General features: G+C 38.1%; 1 protein-coding gene across 3 annotated transcripts; it reads left to right on the top strand.

Annotated features, from left to right (window-relative positions):
• The first annotated feature begins 4203 nt into the window (after positions 1–4203).
• On the top strand, positions 4204–23288 carry tubgcp5 (tubulin gamma complex associated protein 5). 3 transcript variants are annotated; one of them, XR_208321.3, is made up of 24 exons: positions 4264–4442; positions 5528–5581; positions 5679–5787; positions 6769–6865; positions 7194–7273; positions 7808–7940; positions 8148–8265; positions 9142–9231; positions 10617–10710; positions 11850–12096; positions 12191–12393; positions 12639–12754; positions 13060–13325; positions 13860–14058; positions 15464–15652; positions 15831–16013; positions 16681–16765; positions 19080–19200; positions 19662–19840; positions 20415–20540; positions 20714–20802; positions 21003–21103; positions 22368–22938; positions 23138–23281. XR_208321.3 is itself a non-coding variant. In XM_004911815.4 (23 exons), exons 1-23 carry the CDS (start codon positions 4309–4311, stop codon positions 22412–22414), a joined length of 3033 nt encoding a protein of 1010 aa, XP_004911872.1. In that variant the 5' UTR covers positions 4204–4308; the 3' UTR covers positions 22415–23288. The 3 variants fall into 3 exon arrangements, 2 of the variants coding, with proteins under 2 accessions (XP_004911872.1, XP_002937030.2); XM_004911815.4 differs by having other exon boundaries at positions 4204–4442; positions 7808–7913; positions 22368–23288; XM_002936984.5 differs by having other exon boundaries at positions 4204–4442; positions 22368–23288.
• Positions 23289–25483: the final 2195 nt, after the last annotated feature.

Raw genomic sequence — 25483 nt, 5'->3', positions numbered from 1 at the left:
CTTGCACTTATGAGTGGGTGGAGGGAGAGTGCAGGGAACTCATCGGTATTTGATCCTCCAGGTCCGATCTAGGGAAGCACTGGCAGGTATGATGTATGTGGTATGTGCCCAGCGCCCCCCCACCGTTGCATGTGCTTCTTCTGCCAACCCCTAGTTCTGTCCCTGCTTCTGCATCTTTGCCATGCTACTTTCCTGAATTGACACATGCCACATGACCCCTGGAGTGACAACTACAAACCAGAATTGATATTATGTTCTTTGTTTTAGTCTCCCTAAGACGTAACTGAGTCATAATTGAGCAGCTCAGAGCACCTCCTGAAGGGTGCCAGTTGACCACCCCCACACACAGAGATAGGGGTTGATTAGGCTGAAGGTGATGCAGCAAATAAAAGGTGCTGTGGGATTACACACGAAGAGGAGGTTGCTTAGAGTGAAGGTTGTTTTGAAGGGTTGACTCTCAGCGCAGGGCACAGAGCAGGAAGGCTTCCTGCCTGTGTTAGGAACTCCCAGAGGGGCTGGGGGTGCTGCCTGCCACTGCGAGGAGCAGAGGGAGCGTGTGACCAGTATATGAGAGCTGAGAACAGTCAGAGTGTGCCAGAAGCTGGTATCCCAGGAGGGGAGAGACAGCAGGGCCGAGTGAGTAGCCCGAGTGTTCATGAGTGTGAGAGTCACCGTGGATGTGTGATAAAGTATGAGAGTTACCCTGGAAGGTGAGAGCCCAAAGAATGGATGAGTCATGAATAGGTTTGATTAACTGTTTGCTGTCAACTGTAATGTTTATGTTAGGAGGATTTGCCCAAATACTGTAAACCTGTGTTTTTGCCTGAAGAAGTGGCGTCCCTGTCTCTTTGCTTCTGATCCTCTGCATACCTGCCTACCATAGCTAATTTCCCCCAACAGCATGTCACAATACATATGGAGCAGCATTAAAGGGGCAGTTTATAATAATTACAATTATTATTAGGCTATTGACAATTATATTTTGAGAAAATTTGAAAGAGGCCTTCATTTTTTAATCTGTGTCGTTTTCATTTATTTGCCTCACTATGACAACCAGATTAATCCTAAGGTTAGATAAATTGTAAGTGTAAGTTTTTATATTTTTTACAACTTAAACATTTCAAAACTTAAAATAATGGAGAAAAGACCAAGTTGAACTCATGACCATATACTTGTATTTATTTTCAGTTATCTAGCATCAAATGTAGCACTCGGAAAAAAACAAAAGTATTTGATCTAGCATGACTAGATTTACTTAGTTGTGAGTCATAAAGGATGGGTTTTTTCATTCTTTCGAAGAATTTTAGACAGTGCCTTAAGGAGGAAATTTCTACATCTGGAAGTATAAATAGTTGCCTGCCGAGACGCATCTTTCTAATAAAGTTCAGAATGAAAATTATTTAACATTTTTATTATTTGCATTGTTTGAATATTTTTGAGATGAAAAGATATAGAATCAAAATATGAAACAATGGGGCATTAAAATAAGAAAGAAAGTGGAAATAGGTATGTAACCCCTATTTGGCTATATAAGGCCAAGATCCAGCTATGGGTAGAGCATGGGGTACATGGGACTCCCCTTTCCCAGGATGGGCCTTCACAAAGTGGAAGTAACTTTAATTGAGGGTGTTGTGTAACTCCTACGGCCAAATGTAAGCACAGAGTTTAAATAAAGAAGTAAATGGACACCAGAAGCTCTTGCAAACGGATTTATTTGGCAGAAATAACAGATGTGATTTGCAGGGTTCAGATAATATACTCTCAGCCAATGAGGTGATAAAGCAAGGCAGACTCAATAGATAATAAGGGTAGAACAGTACTGCACCACTGTGGAGAGCATAGGGAAAACAGACTTTCATCCTTAGGATGCCCACCTTATTGGACCAGATCCCAAACAGCCGACGGTGGTTCAGGGAAAAAAGGACTAGCCTGATTCCTGTGTCTTAACTGCGGTCCCTACAATAAGGCTGCAGAGCCTGTAAAGGAGACTAATCCTCTAGATGGAGCCAGAAACTGCTCTTACTAAACAAATCTGACTCACATTCCTAAACGTGCTATAACAGGAGATATCCAATCCTTGCTATGCCATGTTCATGGGGTTCCTGCTACCTGACTTCTCTAAGGGTGATGGTTCCCTTCCTTAGGCTAATGCCACACATAGCGTGTATGTATCATATTTTCAGAAAGCCTAAAACCGCTTGCAGAGAATACGCTACATATGCTTAAAAATCCTCCTACCTGTGCCTGCAACCGAATGCATTGAATATGCTCAGGGGCAGGCACATGTAGCTGATATTCGCCAAAAAAAGCAAGACTTCACATTTTCGGTGGATATCAACTACATGTGCCTATACCCGAGCGTATTCAATGCATTTGGGTACAGACACAGGTAGGAGGATTTTTAAGCATATGTAGCGTGTTCTTGGCTTGCTGAAAATATGATGCATACGCTACGTGTGGCATTAGCCTTAGGGCCTAACACTTCTGGGCTGGTGTGGATCCCAGGCTTCCTGGAGCATCCACACAGATCAAAGTTGCAGGCCAAGAAGGAAGAACCACCCCTTTCCAAACACTATATCAAAGTGTGGTAAGCTGTGGTCTAACTTATGGGCCAATAATAGAGGTATATGTAAATACCAAATAGATACACAAATCCTTGCCCAGTAACAAGGAGATAAGTAAGTGTAGGGTTTAAAGCCATAGGGGCACATTACCCCTATAGGTGCCTACAGGTAAAAGTTGCATATATAAAATCAAGTCCAACTCTCTGTAGTTCCTGCATAGATGAGGGTCAGCATCTCTAATAGGATTGTTTCTGGCCACACTGGGCCCTTTATAAAGTCTAATTCTGGGCAGTGTAATATGTTAAATAATAAGGGAGAGAGAAAGGAGAAGTACGAAAAGGGAGGCTGAGAAAGGAAGGTGGGAGGGGTAGGAATACTGTATATATAGTACAGTACACACATAAAAGGGTGCACCATATATATATGATAACAGAACAACCTGTGTGTATACCACAATTTAAATATGCTGGAACAACCTAGCAATTATAGGCAGCATTCCGTCTTAATACATTAAAATGCCTTTATTGTTACAATGTGATGCTGCTGCCCGCATTGTGACAATAAAGGCATTTTAATGAATTAAGACGGAGTACTGCCTATAATTGCTTGGATGCGACCATCGGTCACACCAAACATCGTCAGATCCGCCACACACCATTCAGGGCTGAATCGGCAGGTAAGGAGGTAGAAACAATAGGATTTCTACCTCCTTCTGCCGATTCAGCGCTGAAGGGAGATTTTGGTCAGGCGCCTTCTATGGCTTCCTGCGATATTGGTCGACTCGGCGACATACCATACACGCACCGAATATCGTACGAAACCGATATTATCGGTGCGTGTATGGCCACCTTAAGGGCTGTGTCAGACAGGGAGATTAGTCGCCATGCAACAATTCTCCCTTGTCGAGGGCCACTAATCTCCCCGTTATGCCATCCCACCGGTTAGAATGTAAATCGCTGGTGGGATAGCATACGCTGCGCCGCTATTTGCCAAAATCGCCTTGAGAAGAAACTTCAGTGATTTCGGTGCCGCGTATGCCATCCCTCCAACAACTTACATTCTAGCTGGTGGGATGGCATATTGGAGAGATCAGTCTCCCACAGCAAGGGAGATTTGTTGCACAGCAACTGATCTCCCTGTCTGTCACAGCCCTAAAGCAACAGGACTTTGTGTTTTCTTGAAAACTTTCCACCTCCCATTTGAGCGGCGTCTTCAGTTCATATACAGAGATACTATATATCATGAATGAACATCATCAGAGACATTTGCTTTGTGTGTTTTAATTAGCTTTGCTAGTGACCGTTTCCAGATTGCAGCAGAAAATGTTGTGGTCAGAGAAGAATTATCTCACCAACCAAAAGTGGTGGTGCTCACTCGTTGCTAGATTAACCTCTAGCAAGCAACCTGAAAACAAAAAAAAAATGGACAAAACAAAAACAATAAAACATAAGAACTCTCTTAGAATTCTTCTGTCTACATCATACTAAAAGTTATCTGTAAGGTGAGAAGCCCGACTCCCGCATTACTAGGCACAGATAAAACACGCACCCTAACACAACTCTCGCCCTAATTATAAATGGCGACTGAACACTTCCGCTTCCTTTTACCTTTGCCTGATACAAGAGACTGCCCCACGTATTTCTCGAACTTAGCTTTGATTGGTCATGCGGAACTGTTGTACAGCCGAGGGGCGGGATGAAATGACGGTTGAGTTGACAGAGTGGTTCTATAACCAGCGGGGCTTATGGCACATTGGACCCGTTTCGAGAGGGATCAAGAGCGCGATATAAAAACGCTTGTGTCCGTGGTGAGCGGCATTCAGGATGAGCAGGACAATAACTTCCAGCAGGCCTTGCAGTTCGCCTGGTCCAACTTCAGGTGCGATTCGAATGAGCATTGTTCTGCTTAGCGTTGTGCAGCTTTGCTCTCCTATGGCAACTCTCTGATAAGGAACCTGGCTGACCTGTGTTCTCAATAGGCTACTGTGTATGTGTGATCATCACCACATCAGTATGTAGTATGTTAAATAAACAGAGTACTGCACTAGATTATAAATGGCCGGATACACACACTCTGCTTGATGGGGGTGCTATGTAAAACACCAGATCTCAATAGCATTTAGGGGCTTGAAGTTTGCCAACTGATCATATAAAATGCAATGCCAGTTTGGAAGCTGATAACTGAGTAGATGTAAATATTAATTTATAAATAATGCAGAAATTTGTAGGTGGTACATTGGTATATTGTTGCTTGGCTGATAATGACAATGGCAACACTTAGTGCTCACTGGTCCCCCATGTAAAAAAAAATAGTTGCAACCCATTTTTACTTACATATCTGTGAGTTAATAAATCCAATGAAATAGAATGCAGGCAAGAAAAAGTTTGCAAGGGAGATTGGGGTCTCTACTGGGCTCCTCCACGGTTGTGGGGCCTATTGATAGTTACGCCACTGGTGTGAGAAAAATGTTTTTTTTCTGCTCAGTCTAAACCTGATCAGTTTTTTTTAAAATAATCTTGATTCATCACAATTTATTTATATAGCACCACTAAGTTATACATCCCCTCTGCGGCAAATTAGAGAGGCTTCAGAGGGGTTTTTTGCCTTCCTCTGGATCAACTAGTAGTTAGGCAGGTTATATATATAGGCATTATGGTTGAACTTGATGGACGTATGTCTTTTTTCAACCCAACTTACTATGTTACTAATTTGTAATACATTAACAAAAGAGTTACAGAGTAAAACAGCAGCATAAAAGGGGCCCTTCTCACAACCCATTGGTTTAATTGTGTAGCCCTCGTAATTTATGGTAAGTCTCCTGTATAATATAATATTATAGCAAAGCCCTACATATCATTTTGGTGTTCTGATGAAGATCAGTTTACATCTGTCCATGTAGATCATTCATAATCTATATTTCATCCCAACCTTCTGCACTTTAATAGTAAAATGTTTCTTTCCAGATTTCACCGGTACCTTGATGTTAGCAGCCACAAAGTCCTCAGAACATTGGAAGGGTACTTTTATTATGTTTGTACTATTTGCTAAAAAAACAAAAAACAATACTTTTTTTGTTTCAAAACAATGTCCAACTATTTTCTCATTTACCTTTAGAATATTTGAAAAGCTGGTAATTCATTCAGACCTAGAGAAAGCTGAAAGCTGGAAAAGACTGACAGAAGAGTTCCTTTCTTTGCCTCTTCCAAGCACTGAAGGAACCAAGGTGCATTATTTTGTTTGTCTGACTCTGGGGACATGGTGGGATTTTTCTAGTGGTTTGAAAGACTACAATTAAAGTGATCTGTGTGCACTATCTAGCTCTGTATTTCCTTCTGTAAGGTATAGGGCTACACACTGTGCCACCTCAGGATGTAGATTATAGGTGTTCTTGTGCACCCTGGTGCATTTGGTTGTGTCTCCAGCCCTACCTCCATCCTTAAAATAAGGAGCTTTAGAAATTGCTGCATGGAAGCCCCTTGGGGAAACATACACTTCCCAAGCAGTTTATAACTTCAAACCAAAGTTCCAAAAGTACTGTTAATTTGTAGATATTGACTTGCCGTGGAAAAAATAGAATTGCATGGATAGTTAAAGGTATTGTATATCCATTGTTGAATGTCTATTCTAACTTTTTAAGTGCCTACTTGATTCACACTTTTGTTCCAGATTATCCTTATTACTTTCTTGTGGTGTTTAAATCATGTGGGGAAGTTGTATAGGGACCCTTTGGTGTGAGGGCTTACCTGCACAAACATTAGCAGAGATCATGTAGGTACTTAAATAATAATGCAAGCCTCCAGTTATACGTTAATTATAGGACCTCTTCTTGCAGATCACCTTCGCCCATTTCCAACATTTAAGCCTATACTTTATACATTTCACGTTACCAAAGTCTCGCTCTAGCCAGATGTATCAAGTGAAACAATCCCATGCTACATAGGAGTGTATTTCATGCAGGCCTTAAGTCTCATTTTGCATAAGAAGGAACTATAAAAATTTCACTACTCATGAGCAGCATGACAGTCCTAAAACAAAGATTGCTTTTGCATAGAAAGATTTCCTGTGTGAACATTGCAGACCTTTTTGACTTTTGCATTCCTTTTATGGGGTCTGTAACACCCCAGGTAATATATGGATTTGAAGGAAAAAGATCTAATTGGTAATGTTTGACTGAGAATCTGAATCTCTTTTTTTTCCCCCACAGACAGATTCACATTTTGCTGTACTGTCTCTCTTGCTTTGTCTGTCTGACTCTCCTTCCAACCATGATTACATTGAAAAACCAAGGAAGAAGGAAACTGGTAATCGATGTTAACAAACTAAAATAATGCTAGGATAAAACTTAGTAATTAAATATGTATTACAACTATGTAAAATGCTTCCTTGCTATACTGCCCCAACCTTTTGGTGCCATCTTTGCTTAGAAAACAAAGGAAACAAACTGTGTTGTCAAATGCACAAAGACCATATAAATTATTTCATTACAACAAAACCTTCTTTGCAATGGTAATTTTAATGCTGCAAGTAGACATTATATCAAGGAAGCATTGTGTTTAATTGGTAATTTGTAAACCTGTGTGTTGTTTATGTTCATTTTTATGCCAACGGCATTCTAATGCTTTATTTTAGATGAAGAGGAACCATTTGACTGGGGTAAATACCTAAGGGAAGGGGAAGATCTAGAAGTCAGCCCTGATGTAGCAACTCCTGTAAGTATTGCATATTTGTTTGTATTATTAGATAAAGAATTAAGATGTATGCATTAAATAATGAGGCCATGGCACCACAACTGTTTGTCCTTTAAATGGTGTCTTTACAGCACTTCTATATATTTATGAAAGGAATGTAAATGACCCAAAACGTTGTATGCTTATTTTTACTCCTGCAAAATAATATAGGTGGCGATATTGTAATACTTCTATTAATAGTTATGTAAGGGAAGTCTTATAACTTGTCTGTAGCTGTGTTACCATTCACATACACAAATTTGTATGTGCTCCAAGTTCTAGAGGGGGGCATGCTGACCAGGCTAACAGCAGCCATCTACAACAAAAGAGTGTCCTTTGCTTGAGAAATATGGGTGCTGCCCAAAAGAAAACAAAACTTTTATTGTTAGTGATTTTTTCTGGCTTTTTAGAAAAAAGGGGTACATTTCTCTTTGTCATTTCCTTTAAGCATCCCACTGTGCCATTTTTTTTTGTTTGCTTGACAACCTTATTTTAAAGCATTCATGTCATTTTCAGGAGTGGTCTGAAGCTAGTGAAGAAGAGGATGATCAAGAGCCTCTTAGCAGGGAAGACTCAGGAATTCAGGTTGATAGAACCCCACTGGAGGATCCTGAAAAGAAAGGTGCTTCTCCTTTGGTATCATGGAAAGGTCTGTGCATCTTTTCCACCCACCCCTTCCCGGCATTTCATGACATAAATTGCCTGTTTAAAATCTTTGTGTTTTTGCTCTAAATAGGGTAGCTTTTTGATGCCTGCGGTTCTTGATATCTTGCAGATCTACAGCTGCTCACATTTTAGTTAAAGGTAAAGGCTTTCTTTTAATGCAGCTAATAATTCTCATAAATGTTTTATGCAGTTGGCGAGCCAGATGCACGAAGTTGGCTAGAGCAGCATATTGTGCATCAGTACTGGACAGCCAGAGTTTCCCGATTTTCTCATAGCTCCCATCTTCATTCGAATCTGTCAGCCATCTGGTAAGTAACCCTCTAGTTAAGCTGGTGTGACCACAGCAGGAATTTCATTAGTCCAAGTCACTAATATATACAAGTTATTTAAAAGTGTTTTTAATGTTAGTGTCCCTTTAAGGCAGTGGTTCATGAGCAACATGTTGCTCAACAAGCCCTTGGATGTTGCTCCCAGTGGCCTCAAATCGGGTGCTTATTTTTGAATTTCTGGCTTGGAGGCAAGTTTTGGTTGCATAAAACCCAGTGTAAAGCCAAACAGAGCCTTCTATAGGCTGCCAGTCCACATGGGGGCTACCAAATTGTCAATTATAGCTCTTATTTGGCCCCTCAGGAACTTTTTCCATGCTTGTGTTGCTCCCCAACACTTTTTCCATTTGAATGTGGCTCATGGGTATAAAAAGTTGGGGTTCCCTACTCTAAGATCTAAACATATTAGAGGTTTAAGATTTGTTTACGCTTTAAATTTTTTTTGTCCTGCTCAAATTGTGCTGTTAAAACACCTCAAATTGTCTTCCCTAAACGTTGCTAGGAATGAAGTGAAAAATATAGCATGGATGACTTCCATGCACCATATAAAGGCTTGGTTTTGCACTGCCTGTGTTTGAATGCACAATTAACCTCAGGCTTATGCCCTTGGATACAATGTTACATGATTGTTTGCTTTTTAAACTTCAGTACGATTCTTGTCTAAAAAATTTTCTCTGCCAGTAGTTTTAAACAATTCCAGTGACATCAATGGGACAATGTTACGGAAATGAAAAGATAAAGTGATACTATCTGAGTTGCAATGCTTTCTGCTAATATGACTTTTTGTATGTTTATTAATTTCATAATACTCTTAGTTCTACTGAATTTCTAATGACTGCAAACAACTTTATGTTTTAGGGATCAGCATTTGTATACCACAGATCCACTGTATACACCTGATGATAAAACTATTGTTACTGAAACCCAGGTTATTCGTGAGACTCTTTGGTAAGTAGAAAGCTGCACAGTCCATTTATGTTATGAGGTGAACTGTCAGTAATTAGTTTATATATTGTTATTCTTAGTATCATATTTAGTTATGCAAAGTAAATTTCAAATTTTCTGTATACAGCATGTATATATGATTTGAAGGCATTCAGTACAGAAATTATCTAGGAAGGTCAAAGGTAGCTCATAGCATTTCTGGAAGAAAATCGGTATGTTAAGTTTGTATATGTCTCATATTGTAGGGCTACGTTGCCAACATATATCTGTGTTCTTGGACATCCAATGGGGACCACTTAGCTGGTGTAAAGTACTCAGCAGGAGGGCAAGAACACTGTAAAAATAGATACTTCATCCCCGCTGCTTCTCATTGCTTACAAAGGTGATGTAGTAGTAGGATGAAAAAGATTTTCTCTCTAAACAAATTTAGAATAGTAATTTGGCCCTTTTAGGCCCATGTATGCCCCCCCCCCCCGACTGTCTCCCCAATTAAATATCTGGCCAAATATTGGGCAGATATCTATCAGCCAGGTTCAAAAATCTCTTTGAGTGAGGACCACATAGACCATTGTTGTGGTCCTCTCCCATCAAGCCTGCGTAGACATCCAATAAGATATGATTGTTGGCCCGGGGGCCAAACAATTGGATCAGCCTGATTTGTCTCAGAATGTAGGTGGCAGAATGTTAGATGCCTGTCCCTTCCTATTTGGCTCTATAACCTTCATACATAGTACCATGTTTATTTTTTTGTACATTTAGCAAGAGAGAAGTTTGGGAATCCAGTTTTGTAGTTAAAGGATAAATAAATGCTACTTTTATCTTACAAATGTCTTTTTAAAAATACATACAGTGGAGCTGCCAAACATTTAGTTCCAAAAATGCAGAGAGATCAGTGCTGATTTGGCCTTAGACCTGTGTAGTGCTTTAGGTTTATGGATCTGTTCACTGGCAGGTGCATGCTTTGACTGTACATTATGTTCCTTTATTGTGCTTTGGTCCATTACAATGTAATATTTTCAGGCATACTTACTGGATAAAAGCTATCATTTTGCAGCAAGGAAACCTAGACTTTGACATTTCATGTGACAAATGATACATTGTTCCAGTAGGCTATTCTACACTTAACTTGTGCTTTTAGAGGAGGTAGTATTTCTCCTATCTTTCTTATAACATACTGCGCAGAGGAGGAGCAAGAAAGTCAATAAAGCCACAACAGCTTTTAACTCCTTTTTAAAGTTGATGATGGATGGTATCTCAAATTTAAAGTTTACATTCAATGAAACTTCTTATGCAAATGTATTTGCTATTATTATTCCATTTTAAAGACATTTAATCTATTAATGTCTTTTTACATACTTTTTAAAAGTTTCTTGTTTTTTGTTCTGCAGGTTACTTTCTGGTGTCAAAAAATTGCTGATCTTTCAACTGAATGATGGGAAAGTGAATGTAAGGAATGACATTATAGTCACACACATGACTCAGGTATGATAAATATAATTCTTTTCAGTATGGCAGCGCTGTAGCACAGTAAAAATAACTGTTAAAAAGTAGCGGTAGTGTAGAAATGACTCATAAGTATACTAAACTGAAAATCTTCTGGCTGTCTTTAGCAAAATCCATATATGCAGATTCTTCATACAGAACCAGCAGCACATTATATTTTTTCCTGTTTTGTTAGAGGGATCATATTTTTTATGGTGTACTTTTTATTTCTCAATTATACTGTTTACATAGAAAATAATTCACTCTACCATTTCTAATTTTATTCTTCAACCAACAAATGTATATTTTTTTTAGCTGTAATATTGGTGTGTAGGTGCCATCTCAGTGCATTGAGTCTGAGCTTTCAGCAAAAGCCAGCGTAACGCATTAAAACTGTTTTCAGATAACCTATTGTTTCTCCTACTCCCATGTAACTGAAGGAATCCCAAGCTGGACTTACATTTCTTACCATTGAGTGCTATTCTAATATCAAAAAAAGGATTTTAATTCAGGATTTTGCTGGAGAAGCTCTGATGTATTTTGAAAAAAAAAACAAAAATGTTTTTTTTTTCCATGACAGTATTTCTTTAAAGGAGACATATCCTATAAAAACTAACAATGTACCAGGGAATTATACTCCTCTAGATATAGAAGGATTGTGCTTAAAAAAGTTGTGTTTCTGACTGATTTATTGAGAAATTCGCCCAAAACCCCACTAGCCCCGCCCATCTGTTCCACTTCCTGCTGGCTAAATTCTCTGGATGAGCTGGGGAGCCGGCGGACCTCCGTACCCTGCACTGTAGGATAGGAACCAATCAGCAGCTAGGCTGACCTGATAGGGAACTGAAGCCTGTCTTTGCTTGTGTGACTGCAGGGCTGTGATTGGCTCTCCCCCTCCTACTGTGCTTCTGGCAGGGACCGTTAGGACACGCCCACTCTCCATTTCAAACTCGGGCAGAGAAGGGATACGATCTATAGGGAGCTCCAATAAAGGGGCCATTGTTACAGATAGGGTTAATGTTTAGCCCAAAGGGAAACCAGCACCGTATATTATTCATAATTGCCTACAGGGTTAGGGTTTTCCCATTTATCCAATATTTCTCCTTTTAAAGCCGTCTCTGTTTCTGTTTTTCTGAAAGAACTGCCTGAGGTCAGTACTTGAACAGATCGCAGCATATGGGCAAGTTGTCTTCAGGTTGCAGAAATTTATTGATGAGATAACAGGACATTGTTCTGAGGTCCCTTTGCCTGGAACCCTACCTACAGCCAAAAAAGCCACAGAAGCTCCGTTTCGGACATACCAGGCTTTTATGTGGGCATTGTACAAATATTTCATTAGTTTTAAAGAAGAACTTACAGAGATTGAAAAGTGCATTATAAACAAAGGTAGGAAAATGTATTACTTGTCATTACTATACTTGCTTTCTTTCTTTTTTTTTAGCCATCATCATCAAAATATATGTTGTTCTTATGTATTTAGATGAAACAGTGACTTTGGCAATTGTTTTGGATAAGCTGGCACCTCGACTTGCTCAGCTGAAAGTGCTTCACAGAGTATTCAGCACCGGGATTGCAGAAGTACCACCAGACACTAGAAATGTTGTAAGAGCTTCTCATCTTCTGAATACTCTGTACAAGGCTATTCTGGATTATGACAACGTAGGGGAGGCCTCAGAGCAAACGGTAGGTTTAGGATTAAAAGAAACCTCATACAAGCTATATAACAAGTAACCTTCCAGTTGCCCTAGACCACAATAATTCTCAGCATCTAGATAGTTTTAATAGATTGGTGAACATTGCTTTGGAGATGTCTTTTTGTGTCTGATGTTCTAGGTAACGGCAAACTGTCAGTGGTTATTTAATTGTATAAAAATTTAATTCTAATTGTCAGTGTTTGTATTTTTCTTTTTATGTTTTTGTGGCTACAGGTTTCTCTCCTTTTTTGTCTTTGGGTTGAAACAGTGAGGCCATATTTAGAAATTGTGGATGAATGGATTGTTCATGGAAACTTATTTGACCCTGCAAAAGAATTTATTATACAGAGGTAAATACAAATAAGATAAATACTATGGTGTATTGAAGGGCAGTGTACATCCTATATGAGATAAAATAATATTACATTTCTAGGATATCTATATGTTGAATAACCCAAATAACAGCATATGATGGGGATAGGCAGTGTCAGCCTTTTTCACTACTTCAGATCTATAACAATCAGCATCAATCTGCTTGTTAGGATGGTGTCATGTACTTGTGAGGCAGTGCAACTCCATAATGTAATCAGTGATTTGTGCAAAATAGTTGCATATAACATAACAAACATAAAGGTACATTCATTCTTTTTTGCAGAAATAAAGATGTTCCTTTCAACCATCGAGACTTTTGGTATGCAACCTACACCCTATACAGTGTATCCGAAAAGACAGAGAATGAGGATAAAATGAGTGACAATGCTAGTGCCAGCTCTGGGAGTGATCAAGCTCCAGCAGGCAGGCAGCATACTATGGTCTCCTTTTTGAAGCCTGTTTTGAAGCAGATTATCATGGCTGGAAAATCCATGCAGCTGCTAAAGAACCTGAAGTGCAGAGCTGCTGTACAGCAAGACTCCTCTAGAGGTGTGTACTGAAGTCATGTATAGACTATACCAATTCTCCAGTCTAAATATAATATTAATATATAATATTTTACAGCAGAAAACAGGAGGAAATAGTATTAACTTTAAACGCTATATGTTCAAAAATAGAGCCAATGTTTATAATTGTTTCTTTTTTGCTTCTATTTTGCAAAACCGTAACCGTACATATTTTCAGCCTACATGATGCATTTTGCAATTAACTCTGAGTGAGCAGCACTTCTTCCAGACATTATGCATACAAAGTTACTTTGTGTTGTTATTTGAGCTCCTTAACCAGAGACCGCATTGACAATTTTACTAATCTTGGTATGGGTTATAAGACACATATATAAAAAGGAAAATTGAAATCCATATTCCAAATCAAATAAATCAAATATCTTTTTATATTTCTTTAAGGTTAGCTTACCTTATCCTTTATCCAAAAATTCTGTACAAACTTCTACAATGTCCTTTACTCATACTGTTTTTTTTTACACATTTTCTTTTTCCTTTATGATGACATGGAAATAAACAGATGCGGATAGGAAAAGCTTGTACACCTTATTCCTAGAGTCTGTGCAATCTCGCCTGCAACATGGTAATGATTCGATTCCAGACGTCATTACAGAACAGCAAGTTAACAAGCTTAGTCTTATAAAGATGCACTCTATTGTAGCAAAACACTTGGAGCTAGATGAAGTGCATGACCCTCTGTTGGCTATCAACTTTGCAAGGTAAAAAAAAAATGTAAACCTATTAAAGATTAAAAACATCATTCATTTCTGGATAGGAGTTGGGGGCATAGATTATTCCACGCAAGAATCTTTAATTATTAGCATATTTTAATTGGTGGGAGCCTATTTTACTGCTTCTTATTTGACCTCTGCTAAAGTATCAACAATAATAATGAGTGCTTGCTTGGCTTTTTTAAGCTAAGTTTTATGTTTCTCCGCAGTAATAGGCATACAGCATTTTTTCTGGTTGCTTAATTGGCAAAAGTTCCATTATTGATGAATATGAAACTAGTCTTGGAGGTTTATCGCTACAATTTTAAAATAGAATAGTGACCCTTTGTACAGAAGATTGTGATTACTGTAAGTAAAATTAGAGTAACCAAGAAATTTTCTGAGGGAACCACCCCTCCCAATCTAAATAAGCACAGGTCCTAGGAATACACTAACTAAATGTTAGGGGCACAGGCAACATTTTTGTTTGCCTACCTATTAAATTGCAATTGTCAGTAAATGGTTTATCTATTGTGGTACTGACACTTTTTTATTCTACTTTAAGGAGATGTTTACTTTTATTTTAACTTACAGAATGTTATAGATGGAACAATTTCAGCAACTTTTCAGTTATTTAATTTAATTCTAAGCATATGGATTCTGCATATCATCAACCTGCAACTACAGTAAAAATGCTGACTTTGAAAAGGCTACCTAATTGCTTGAGGAATTAAGTAGAACTAAGTTATAATACATTGCCCCTCCCCCCAATGAACCACGTGATTGCACCACTTGACCTTGTTCTTTGAAGTCAAAGTTGAAGCTGATTCAGACCTGACTTCAACCGTGCATGCTTGGTGTCTGCTATTGCAGAGAAGACGTGCAAGATGACATACATTTAAGGACAGCTTAGGGGGTCCCCAGTCGAGTGATGCAGCAAAGGAAAGGGGCCTATGGAGGGAGGCTATGTAAGCCAAAGAAATCACATAGAAGTTGAAATTCCAAGCCAGAGAGGAGGAAAAAGGGTTAATACTTTAAAAATCACAAAAAAGAATTTATTGCAGATTGGTAGATCTACATCAGTGGTTTGAATGAGAAACTATGAATTTAGTAGAATAAAGAGTGCTTAAATAGAAAGATAGGTAACTAAAAGTGATAATAACAATAAAATTGTAGCCTCACAATAGTTCTTTGGCACTGAGATGAGAAATGCAAATAATTCTGAAACTATAAAAAATTAATATCAGTTGCTAAGAATAGGCTCTTCTAAAAGTTAACTTTAAAAGGTAAACTATTCTTTTTAAAGCACATGCATATATATATGGCAGTAGTAGTACACTTGATGGATGAAATATCCATTTAAACCACCCTTTTCTCCATTACTTTGATCTTATTAACACACCTTGTATTTCAGGTTATATTTGGAGCAGAGGGATTTTCTGGAGACTTTTACATGCAATGAGGTCTGTGTAGATCGGTCATCAGAATCTGTTACTTGTCAGTCCTTTGAACTGACCCTACGCTCTTGTCTCTACCCTCATATTGGCAAGCAGTACCTGAAGTGCTGTGGTAACCTCATGTATACACTAAAGAAAGATTATAGGTGAGTGGGTACTGCTCTATGTGTGTTTTGTAATTCTGTAGAATGTATATTGCATACATTGTATTTTCAGGCTAATTTTTGTGATTACACCTTGGGTGATAACTGGAATTTGAGCATGAGAAGAAACTTTATCATTGCATCATTTTTATGGTAGTGTCATTATTTTCCTCTCTGACAGACTGGTAGAATATCTGCAAGCCATGAGAAATTTCTTCCTCCTTGAGGCTGGAGACACTATGTATGATTTTTACACACCCATTTTTGACAAAATCAGAGAAAAAGAACCATGGCAGAATTTATCTTATCTAAATGTACAGCTACAGGAAGCTGTTGGGCAGCGGTATCCAGAGGACAGCACTCGGTATGGGATACCTTGATTCCTATTTACTTCCTACTTACTTATTCCTATTTTTATTTACTTAACTTGCTTATTTATTAAAGAAACAGTAACACCAAAAAAAAAATAAATGTATCAAAGTAATTAAAATATAATGTACTGTTGACCTGCATCGGTAATATTTGTGTGTTCGCTTTAGAAACTCTACTACAGTTTATATAAATACCCTGCTGTGTAGCCATGGGGGCAGTTATTCAAGCTGGAAAAAGGGAGAAAAGACACAGGTAACATAGCAGATAACAGATAAAATGACATCTCTACTCTACAGAGTACTATCTGTTATCTGCTATGTAACCTGTGTCTTTTCTCCTTTTTTCCAGCTTGAATGGCTGCCCCCATGGCTACACAGCAGGGTATTTAAATAAAGTATAGTAGGGTTTCTGAGGCAAACACACAAGTGCTACCAGTGCAAGGTAACAGTACATTATATTTTAGATACTTTGATACATTTTCTTTTTTGGTGTTACCGTTTCTTTAACATTAATAGGTGTCACTTGTAGAATAACAGTTAACAAGAAGTTAACATTGAAATTCTTTATACTAACAATAAAAATAATGATGATGATTAAGATATCCTGACTGATGCCAGAGTAGTACATATTTTGACTTTCATACTTTCTTGTTTCCATAGATTATCAGTATCATTTGAAAGTGTTGACTTAGCAAAGAAGAAACTCCCCGTGCATACATTAGATGGCCTTATACTAAGTTACAAGGTAATTAGTGAGAATGACGAAAGCAGGCAATGCTGTCATTTTACAGTTATTATTGTGTTGGGTTGAAAACCCCAACATACTGTTCTTCGACTTTGGCTTATTCTTCCACTTCTTCTACTTCCGCTTCTTCTTCTTATTCTTAGCGCCCCCCATTTTCTAAACTCTACTCCTCCTACAGTTTTAGGGGTACAACACCCAAACTCCCCACACTTCTTCGCCCTATAGCAGAGCAGGTTGCTTGTGTTTTTCTAAGCGATTGCAGCCATTGACTTTAATGGGGAAATTGAAACTGCTGCCAATCTTACAGCTTTGAGGCCACACTCCCCAAACTTGAATCACACAGTCAGGGGTCAGCCTGAATGAAAATATAATGATTGTTGGATGGCCAAAAGTGGACGGAGCTGTGAACAGCCAATCAGATTTTACCTATTGATTTGGCAGAAATTCAACCTGCTGCCATTCTCACAGTATTAACACCAGGGTCCCCAAACTTTTTACACTTGGTCACTAGGGGACTGCAGTTTTAGTTTTGAAAAGTGGGTGGAGCCACCAACAGCCAATCAAATTTCACCTATTGATTTTTTTTTTTTTGTTTGATGCCCGAGTTCCCAAACTTTGCACAGTCAGTCACTGGGCTACACTCCCCAAACTTGAATCACATAGTCATGGGGTCAGCCTGAATGAAAATATGATGATTGTTGGATGCCCAAAAATGGACGGAGCTCTGATCAGCCAATCAGATTTTACCTATTGACTTGGCAGAAATTCAACACGCTGCCATTCTAACAGTAATTACGTCGGGGTCCCCAAACTTTGCAAAGTTAGGCACCAGGTAACTGTGGTTCAAGGTAAGAAAAAGTGGGTGGAGTGACCAACAGCCAATCAGAGTTTACCTATTGACTTTCAATGGGGAAATTCAACCTGCTGCCATTCTCACAGTATTAACCCCAGGGTCCTCAAACTTTTCACAGTTGGTCACTAGGGGACTGCAGTTTTAGTTTTGAAAAGTGGGCGGAGCCACCAACAACCAATCAGATTTCACCTATTGATTTTTATTGGTTTGTTTCCAGGGTTCCCAAACTTTGCATATTCAGTCACTGGGTGACTACGCATTTAAGGTTTTTTGTATTTTTTTAAGTAGGTGGAGCCACCAACAGCCAATCAGATTTTACCTATTGACTTTTAATGGGGAAATTCAGCCTGCTGCCACTCGCACAGTATTAATCCCAGGGTCCCCAAACTTTTTACAGTTGGTTACTAGAGGACTGCAGTTTTAGTTTTAAAAAACTAGGCAGAGCCACCAACAGCCAATCAGATTTCACCTATTGAATTTTATTGGTTTGATGCCAGGGTTTGCAAACTTTGCACAGTCAGTCACTGGGTGACTTCGTACTCGAGGTTAGAAAAAGTGGGTGGGGTCACCGAAAGCCAATCACATTTCTTGCATTGTTTCAGTGGGGAAATTTTAACTGCTGCCATTCTCACATGTTTAATGTCAGGGTCCCCAAACTTTGTCACTGGGTGACTATGTTCCAAGTTTAGAAAAGTGGGCAGGGCCAATAACAGCCAATCAGATTTCACCTATAGACTTCATATGTTTATATTTAAACTGCTGCCATTCTTTAAATATTAATACTAAGGTCTCCAAACTTTGCAGAGCTAGTCACCAGGTAACTGAGGTTAGAGAAAGAGGGTGGAGCTACAAACAGCCAATCCGATTTTAACTATTGATTTTCAATGGGGAAATTCAACCTGCTGCCATTCTCACAGTATTAACACCAGGGTCAATAGGGGACTGCATTTTTAGGTTTTAAAAAGTGGGTGGAGCCACCAACATCCGATCAGACTTCACCTATTGAATTTTTTTGGTTTAAATTTAAAATGCTGCTTTTCTCACACTATTTATGTCAGAGTTCCCAAACTTTGCACAGTCAGTCACTGGCTGACTACATATTCATGATTAGATCAAGTGGGCGGAGCCACTAACAGCCAATCCATTTCCACCGATTATCATTGGTTTATATTTAAACTGATGCCATTATTTAAATATTAATTCCAGGGTTGTTAAACTTTCCAGAGTTAGTCACTGGGTATTTGCTGTTCAAAGTTACTAAACATTGTATTGAAACTGAAAAGAAAATACATTAATGCATTTTTTTTATTTGCAAATATATCTGTAGCTTTTTTTTTTCCTGCTGAGTAAAACATTGAGAGCCCTCTGCAGTAAGTACTTATAGCAAGCATGAGCTTGTTATATGATTATATTGAATGACCAGTGTGGAACTTTTAATTAACTTTTAATCTGTTATACTAGGTACCATGGCCTGTTGATGTTGTTATCAGTTCGGAATGCCAAAAGATTTACAATCAAGTCTTTCTCCTTCTATTATTGATAAAGTGGGCCAAATATAGCTTAGATGTGTTACAGTTCAATGGTAAGAAATATATTGATGAAATTTCATTATTTTTTAATGCTTTTGTACTTTTACATATAATGCATTCTTTGGAATCTAGACCTGCAGGTATACAATGCTCTACACTACATTTCTGCTACAACCATGCAAAACTCATGCATCCTTTGTATTGTAGCCAACCAGGGGTGCATGCAGGAGCGTAACTGTATAGGAAGAAGACCCAGTGACTGCTGGTGGGCACATTGGGGAAATGAATCATTAGCAGTTTTAGTATATATTTATGGGCAGTATCTTATTCCCAATGTTTAGTGAGTAGGCCTACTCTTCTTAGGTATCTACACTCTACAAAATATTGGCTAGTTAGTACTGTTACTTAAGTGTACATTGCAAAAATGATCCTTATGGGAGATGTCATACGAAATCTTGAGTGGAGATGTGCATCTCTATACTCATTGATAACCTGTTTTGCTATGATGTTTTAGAAATCGTTAACACTACAGAAAACGAATCCACAAAGGAAGGAGCCACCGTTGACCCATTTACTTTGCCTCACTTAACTTCACCATCGGAGCCGAAGGGACAGCAAATTCATCGCATGTTTCTCCTTCGAGTCAAGTTAATGCATTTTGTTAATAGTTTGCACAATTACTTGATGACTAGGGTAAGTGACCGTGTGCATGATATACTATGATACACTACTAGCTGGGGGTGTGGGGTCTCCTCTGTGAGTCTCAACAAAGTGACGTCACTTCCGGCAGAATAATTTCACACACACTATGCTCGTGATGTCATTTCCGCAAGCTTCCTAAACTCTGCCTCTGAACTGGTACAATTGGATATATTAATTGATGCTTTTCTCAGTAGCATCTGTGTAATGTTAGCAACTATTATATCAATTATAACAGCTGCCTTTAATAAGATTATGCTCAACAGGGCCAAAGATAAGAAATGTTTCAACCTCAAATTACAGTTTACAGAGTTATTTATCGCCCCGCCCCCGAGACACGAGAAGGTTAAAAATTTAATTTTAAACTTCAGTATTTAAAAAATGGTCAAACAAAAAACATTGAAAGCAATAGAAAAAACTCTTTATTTCTGGTCTACTGTCTGAAAACAACTGAACTAAAAAAAGTGAATAACACCTTTAACTGTCTTATTGTGTTCAGCTTGCAATATCAGCATAAAAACATATTTCTAATTAAATTCATGTATTTGTTTTATTTTTGCTAAAACAGATTTTGCATAGTACTGGCCTTGAATTTCAGCATCAAGTGGAAGAAGCAAAGGATTTGGATCAGTTAATTAAAATTCATTATAGATACCTTTCTACTATTCATGATCGATGTCTCTTGAGGGAAAAGGTAGGCTGTATGTAAGTTGCTTGGCTGTTTTTGGTATTGTTCTTGTTAATTTGTTTGCACAGTACCACATATACCTATATATATATATATATTAGACTGTTCTCTCTTTGTGATGAGCAAATCTAGCTGGGTTGTTTCATGCTATATATTCCTTTTTTTATGGGGTATTTTAGGTGAGCTCGGTTAAAGAGGCAATCATGAAAGTCCTAAATGTTGTACTGATGTTTGCTGATCGCTGGCATGCCGGTTTAGAAGCATGGAAGTAAGTAATATGTTAGAATGTATGGGGAGCAGAAGTCCTTATTTTTTACTGTTATTCAAAGCTTTAGATGACACGTGGACCTTGCTTACTGACAGGAGTGCTTAATCTGTGCATGGAAGTCGTTTTAGTAGTAGGGCCAACAAAGTTATGTTTCACATCATTTAAGATATTATTAATGATTAAAGTTTTCTTTTATCTAGGATGGAATCTATTATAAAGATGGAATCTGATTTCACAAATTGCCACAAGTTTCTTGTAAAAGTGCTCAACAAAGCTGTGTGTAGAGGATCTTTTCCCCACTGTAAGTTAACAGTTTGGTTTGATTAGCAAGCATAGGTATTAATAAAGCACTATAAAAAGCATTGCACAGACACATTTTCTTGCACTGAATGTGCTGTGTAAAATATTTTTTTTTTTTGTAAAACTAAGAAGTGTAAAATTCAGTAAAGTCGATCAGTTCAATAATATTGCAGTCAGAGTCGATGTGTATTTGGGTTGCTGGGGTCCAAGGTGAGAAGAGGCAAAATAGAAATACTAATAGTTCAAAAACCATATAAAACAAATTACGAAGAACTATTAAAAGGTTGCTTAGAATATATGCAATTATAACAACAAAGTAAACTTGCTCTTTAAGCGACTCTTTTACTCGCTTGAGTATTACAGTGGCGTACTCTGCTTTATAAATAAGTGCAAAAGGATTTTAAAATTAGATTTGCTTCACTTTTTGTGGAGGTTGTTTTGAAATCCTGCAAAGTGGACATGTGCCTTAGACTTTATAGATTTAATGTTTTTTACCTAGCAGCCCTCCAGCATTTCTTGTAAGGGCTCTGGCACACAGGGAGATTAGTCGCCCGCAATAAATCTCCCTGTTCGCGGGCGACTAATCTCCCCAAGTTGCCATCCCACCGGCGACAATGTAAGTTGCCGGTGGGATGGCACACGCAGCGGCGCGATTTCGGCAAATCGACGAAAATGCCTTGCGAGGCAACTTCGGCTATTTGCCGAAATCGCTTGCGCAGCGTGTGCCATCCCACCGACGACTTACATTGTCGCCGGTGGGATGGCAATTCGGGGAGATTAGTCGCCCGCGAACAGGGAGATTTGTGTGCCAGAGCCCTAATAACTAGCAAAGCCATACAAAGGCTACATGTAAATGGTGCCTGATGAATACATTTATGCAAACAACCTGTAGGTCTTTTGATCCATACAAGTCACATGATTTAAATACCCAGTGAGAAGGAGATGGTAAAAACCCTTTGATAGCCAAGTAGTGTCCACGGGACACAGTTTTCATGGCTAGTATGCTTTGACTTGTTGACTGGTCACTAACTCAAGTTGGACTTTCACTTCCGTTTTCTCTTGCCACATTCATTTACAACATGTTAACAACCTATTATGGAAATATACACACCAGAGATAGCATCCCCAGTTGTCTAAAGCCCACACATGTCTACAGTTCAATTTCTTTACAAATACTTTTCCCTTTTCTTTTAAAGCAGCAACTATTTATTGCCTGTTTATCAGTTTTATATATGGTTGTTAAGAATCTGTTTTTGCTTTCACAGTGGAGTCTCTTGCGTTGTCTCTAATGGCCGGAATGGAGCAAAGTTAGCAAAAACCAGGATAATGGAAGGATAATATTTGTCAGCTTGTCTCACAGCACAGAAATTTGTATATATGTATAAAACACATATAGGGGGGATGTCATTGCTATAAAGATGAAGCCAGATCTGGTTGGATTTTTAATAATTCTTTGACAAATATATAAATGGATTATTAGTAATCACCATTTTTTTTTTTTTGCTGTTGGCATACAGGGTGCTTTCTATCCTGACTTATTTCAGAAGGTTAAAAAGCCCCCCTGCCTCCCCCAATCACTTGAGCAGAGATTCAGGCCAAAGATGTTCACAAGTGCATCTTTAGACTGAAAACTGCCAGTTCTGGTGCTTTTAGGTGTTTCCCATTCACACAAAGAAGAAGAGGCATGGGGGCAGTTTATCATCTGGCTGAAATTTGATAATACACCCTGTGTGATCATCAGCCTTAGGCACTGCCAATCACTGATTCATACTTAGTTTGACTCTTAGGCCACATTAAGTTTTGTCAATGAACAAAACATGAATGTGTTGTTTGCAGCTGAAAAAAATAATAGATCACAAGTAAATATAATTAAATATATTAAAACATTTTTAAATATTCTTCCCAGTTTGCTAGAATTTTTTTTTTTGACCTCCATATTAAAGGACAAGAAAAGTCTGAATTACTAGTGGGGATGGGGTGGCGTGCCCTAGTGAACTCAATGATTACACCTAACATATTGGAATCCCCAGTGACTCCGGTTTTCTTTTAGCAAAAGATGTAATTGTATATTGTCTTGTATCACACTGACCTGTCATCTATACATATGTAAATACTCATGTAAATTATATCTGTTAATGTACCTCTACTGCAATAAATTTACATAGATTTGCATTTTTAAGCTGGAATTTCCTGTGTTTTTTTTTTCTTAAAACTGTATTCTATTCCACAGCAGAAAGAAATTTGATTAGAAATGTTAACCATTTTTTCTTTGAGAAAATTGTTACATCAGATCAGAATTTTAACAGTTAATACAAAATAATTACATTTTACTTTGTGCTGGCACTTAAATAGAGGCCAATTTTCTTTTCATGCTGTTACCAGAAAAAAAAAATCACAATGGTCTGATTTTTCCTAGATTGGGACACAGGCCAGATGCTGAATAGGTTTTGCTTGTATTCAGCATGAATTAATGGGCTGTTGTTTGCTTCCCAGTAAATGGTGAATGTGATTAGATTTCTTTTCTTTAGAAAAGCTAGCTTACATGCTGCAACTAATTAATATTAAGTAGTAAACTGTGCATGTTATTCAGATCAGAAATCATGTGCTATTTGAAAAATATTTTGCTTTGAGTTAACTGTTCCTCTTGCTATATTTGAGTGTCATGCATATCTTTACAAATTAAGCTTATTCTTCTGTATGATTTATATATAAAGACAAAGTGCCAACTTGCTTATTCATCTTTGTATGATGCCAAAATGAATATCTGATAGGAGGATTGGTCAGGCATTATTCATGTTGGCTAGAAAATATTGTCACGTATAAGGAAGGCACTGGCCTGTGGATGCCGGTCTCTCCTAATATTGACAACTGCAAAGTGCCAACATTTGCAGACATGCAGATCTTGGTACATATGGCCAATTTTGGAAACTGATCTAGCATGAATCAGTGTTGGTAGTAAAACAATCCTATTCGGTTTGTGTTAAGGATAATTATTGCAAAAATGAACATTTACTATTAGTGTCATCTCATGGAAATAAGAAAATATCTAAATAAAATCCATTAATATTCTGTATTGGTTTTGCAATATTCAAGTTTCTGCCATGATTTTTATTTCTAAATTACACTGTTTACATCACAAATAGTTTACTCTACCATTTCAAATTTTATTCTTGAACCAACAAATGTATTTTTTTTTTAGTTGTAATATTGGTGTGTAGGCGCCATCAAGGTGCATTATGCATTCCTACTCCTATTAATAATGTAACTGGAGGAGTCAACAGCCAGACATGGATTGTTTACTATTAAACGGTATTCTAATCGACCACTTTTAGCAATACAGGTGTCAGGTAGCTGCTATTTTTGATACATCCCTATTGTTCTGCTGATTGGCTGCTGGGGGGAAGGGAGGGGGGGGCAATATCACTCCAGCTTGCAGTAAAGAGTGACTGAAGTTTATCAGAGCACTAATCACATGACTGATACACCCTGGGAAATGAACGTGGCTAGCCCAATGTGAAATGTAAAAATTAAATAATTTGTTACCACTTTTATTAAATGGATTTTAATGCTGGATTCTGCTGGAGAAGCACTATTAACTGATGCGTTTTGGGGTAGTCCTCTCAGAGGGCACTATACACAGGCCCATAAGCTAACAACTCGGTCCGTCGCTAACTTTAGAATGGAATTTTTGCTGTGGGACCACCAACGCCTTAAAGGAACAGTAACACCAAAAAATTAAAGTGTTTTAAAGTAATTTAAATATAATGTACAGTTGCCCTGCTTTGCAACAGAAACACTACTATAATTTATATAAATGAGCTGCTATGTCAACACGGGGGCAGCCATTGAAGCTTGGGAAAAAGGAGAAAAGGCACAGGCACATTGCAGATAACATATAAGCTTTGTAGAATATAATGGGGTTTTATCTGTTATCTGCTAAGTAACCTGTGCCTTTTCTCCTGTTCTCCTGTAAATGGCTGCCCCCGTGGCTACACAGAAGCTTTATTATATAAACTATAGTAGTCTTTCTAAGGAAAACACACCAGTTGCAGCAGTACATTATATAGTAATTACTTTTATAAACTTTCATTTTTTGGTGTTACTGTCCCTTTAAAGCAGCCCTGCCATTCATAGTAGTGATGCAGCAAATCCGGGATTCAGCCAAGATTCAACCTTTTTTGGTGGGATTCGGATTTGTAAGAATCCACACTCCTGGCCGAACGGAATCCTAAAAATTATGTGACTTTTTCTCATGCAAATAAAGGATGGCGATGTTAAACCCTTACATAACTTAATTAGCATAGGCTAATTAGGATTTGCTTTGATATTCGGCTGAATCTTTTACAAAGGATTCAGGGTTTGGCTGAATCTGAAAAAAGTG

Source organism: Xenopus tropicalis, chromosome 2 (assembly GCF_000004195.4).
Source record: "Xenopus tropicalis strain Nigerian chromosome 2, UCB_Xtro_10.0, whole genome shotgun sequence".
Lineage (NCBI taxonomy): Eukaryota > Metazoa > Chordata > Amphibia > Anura > Pipidae > Xenopus > Xenopus tropicalis.
This window is presented reverse-complemented; position numbering and strand designations above follow the sequence as displayed.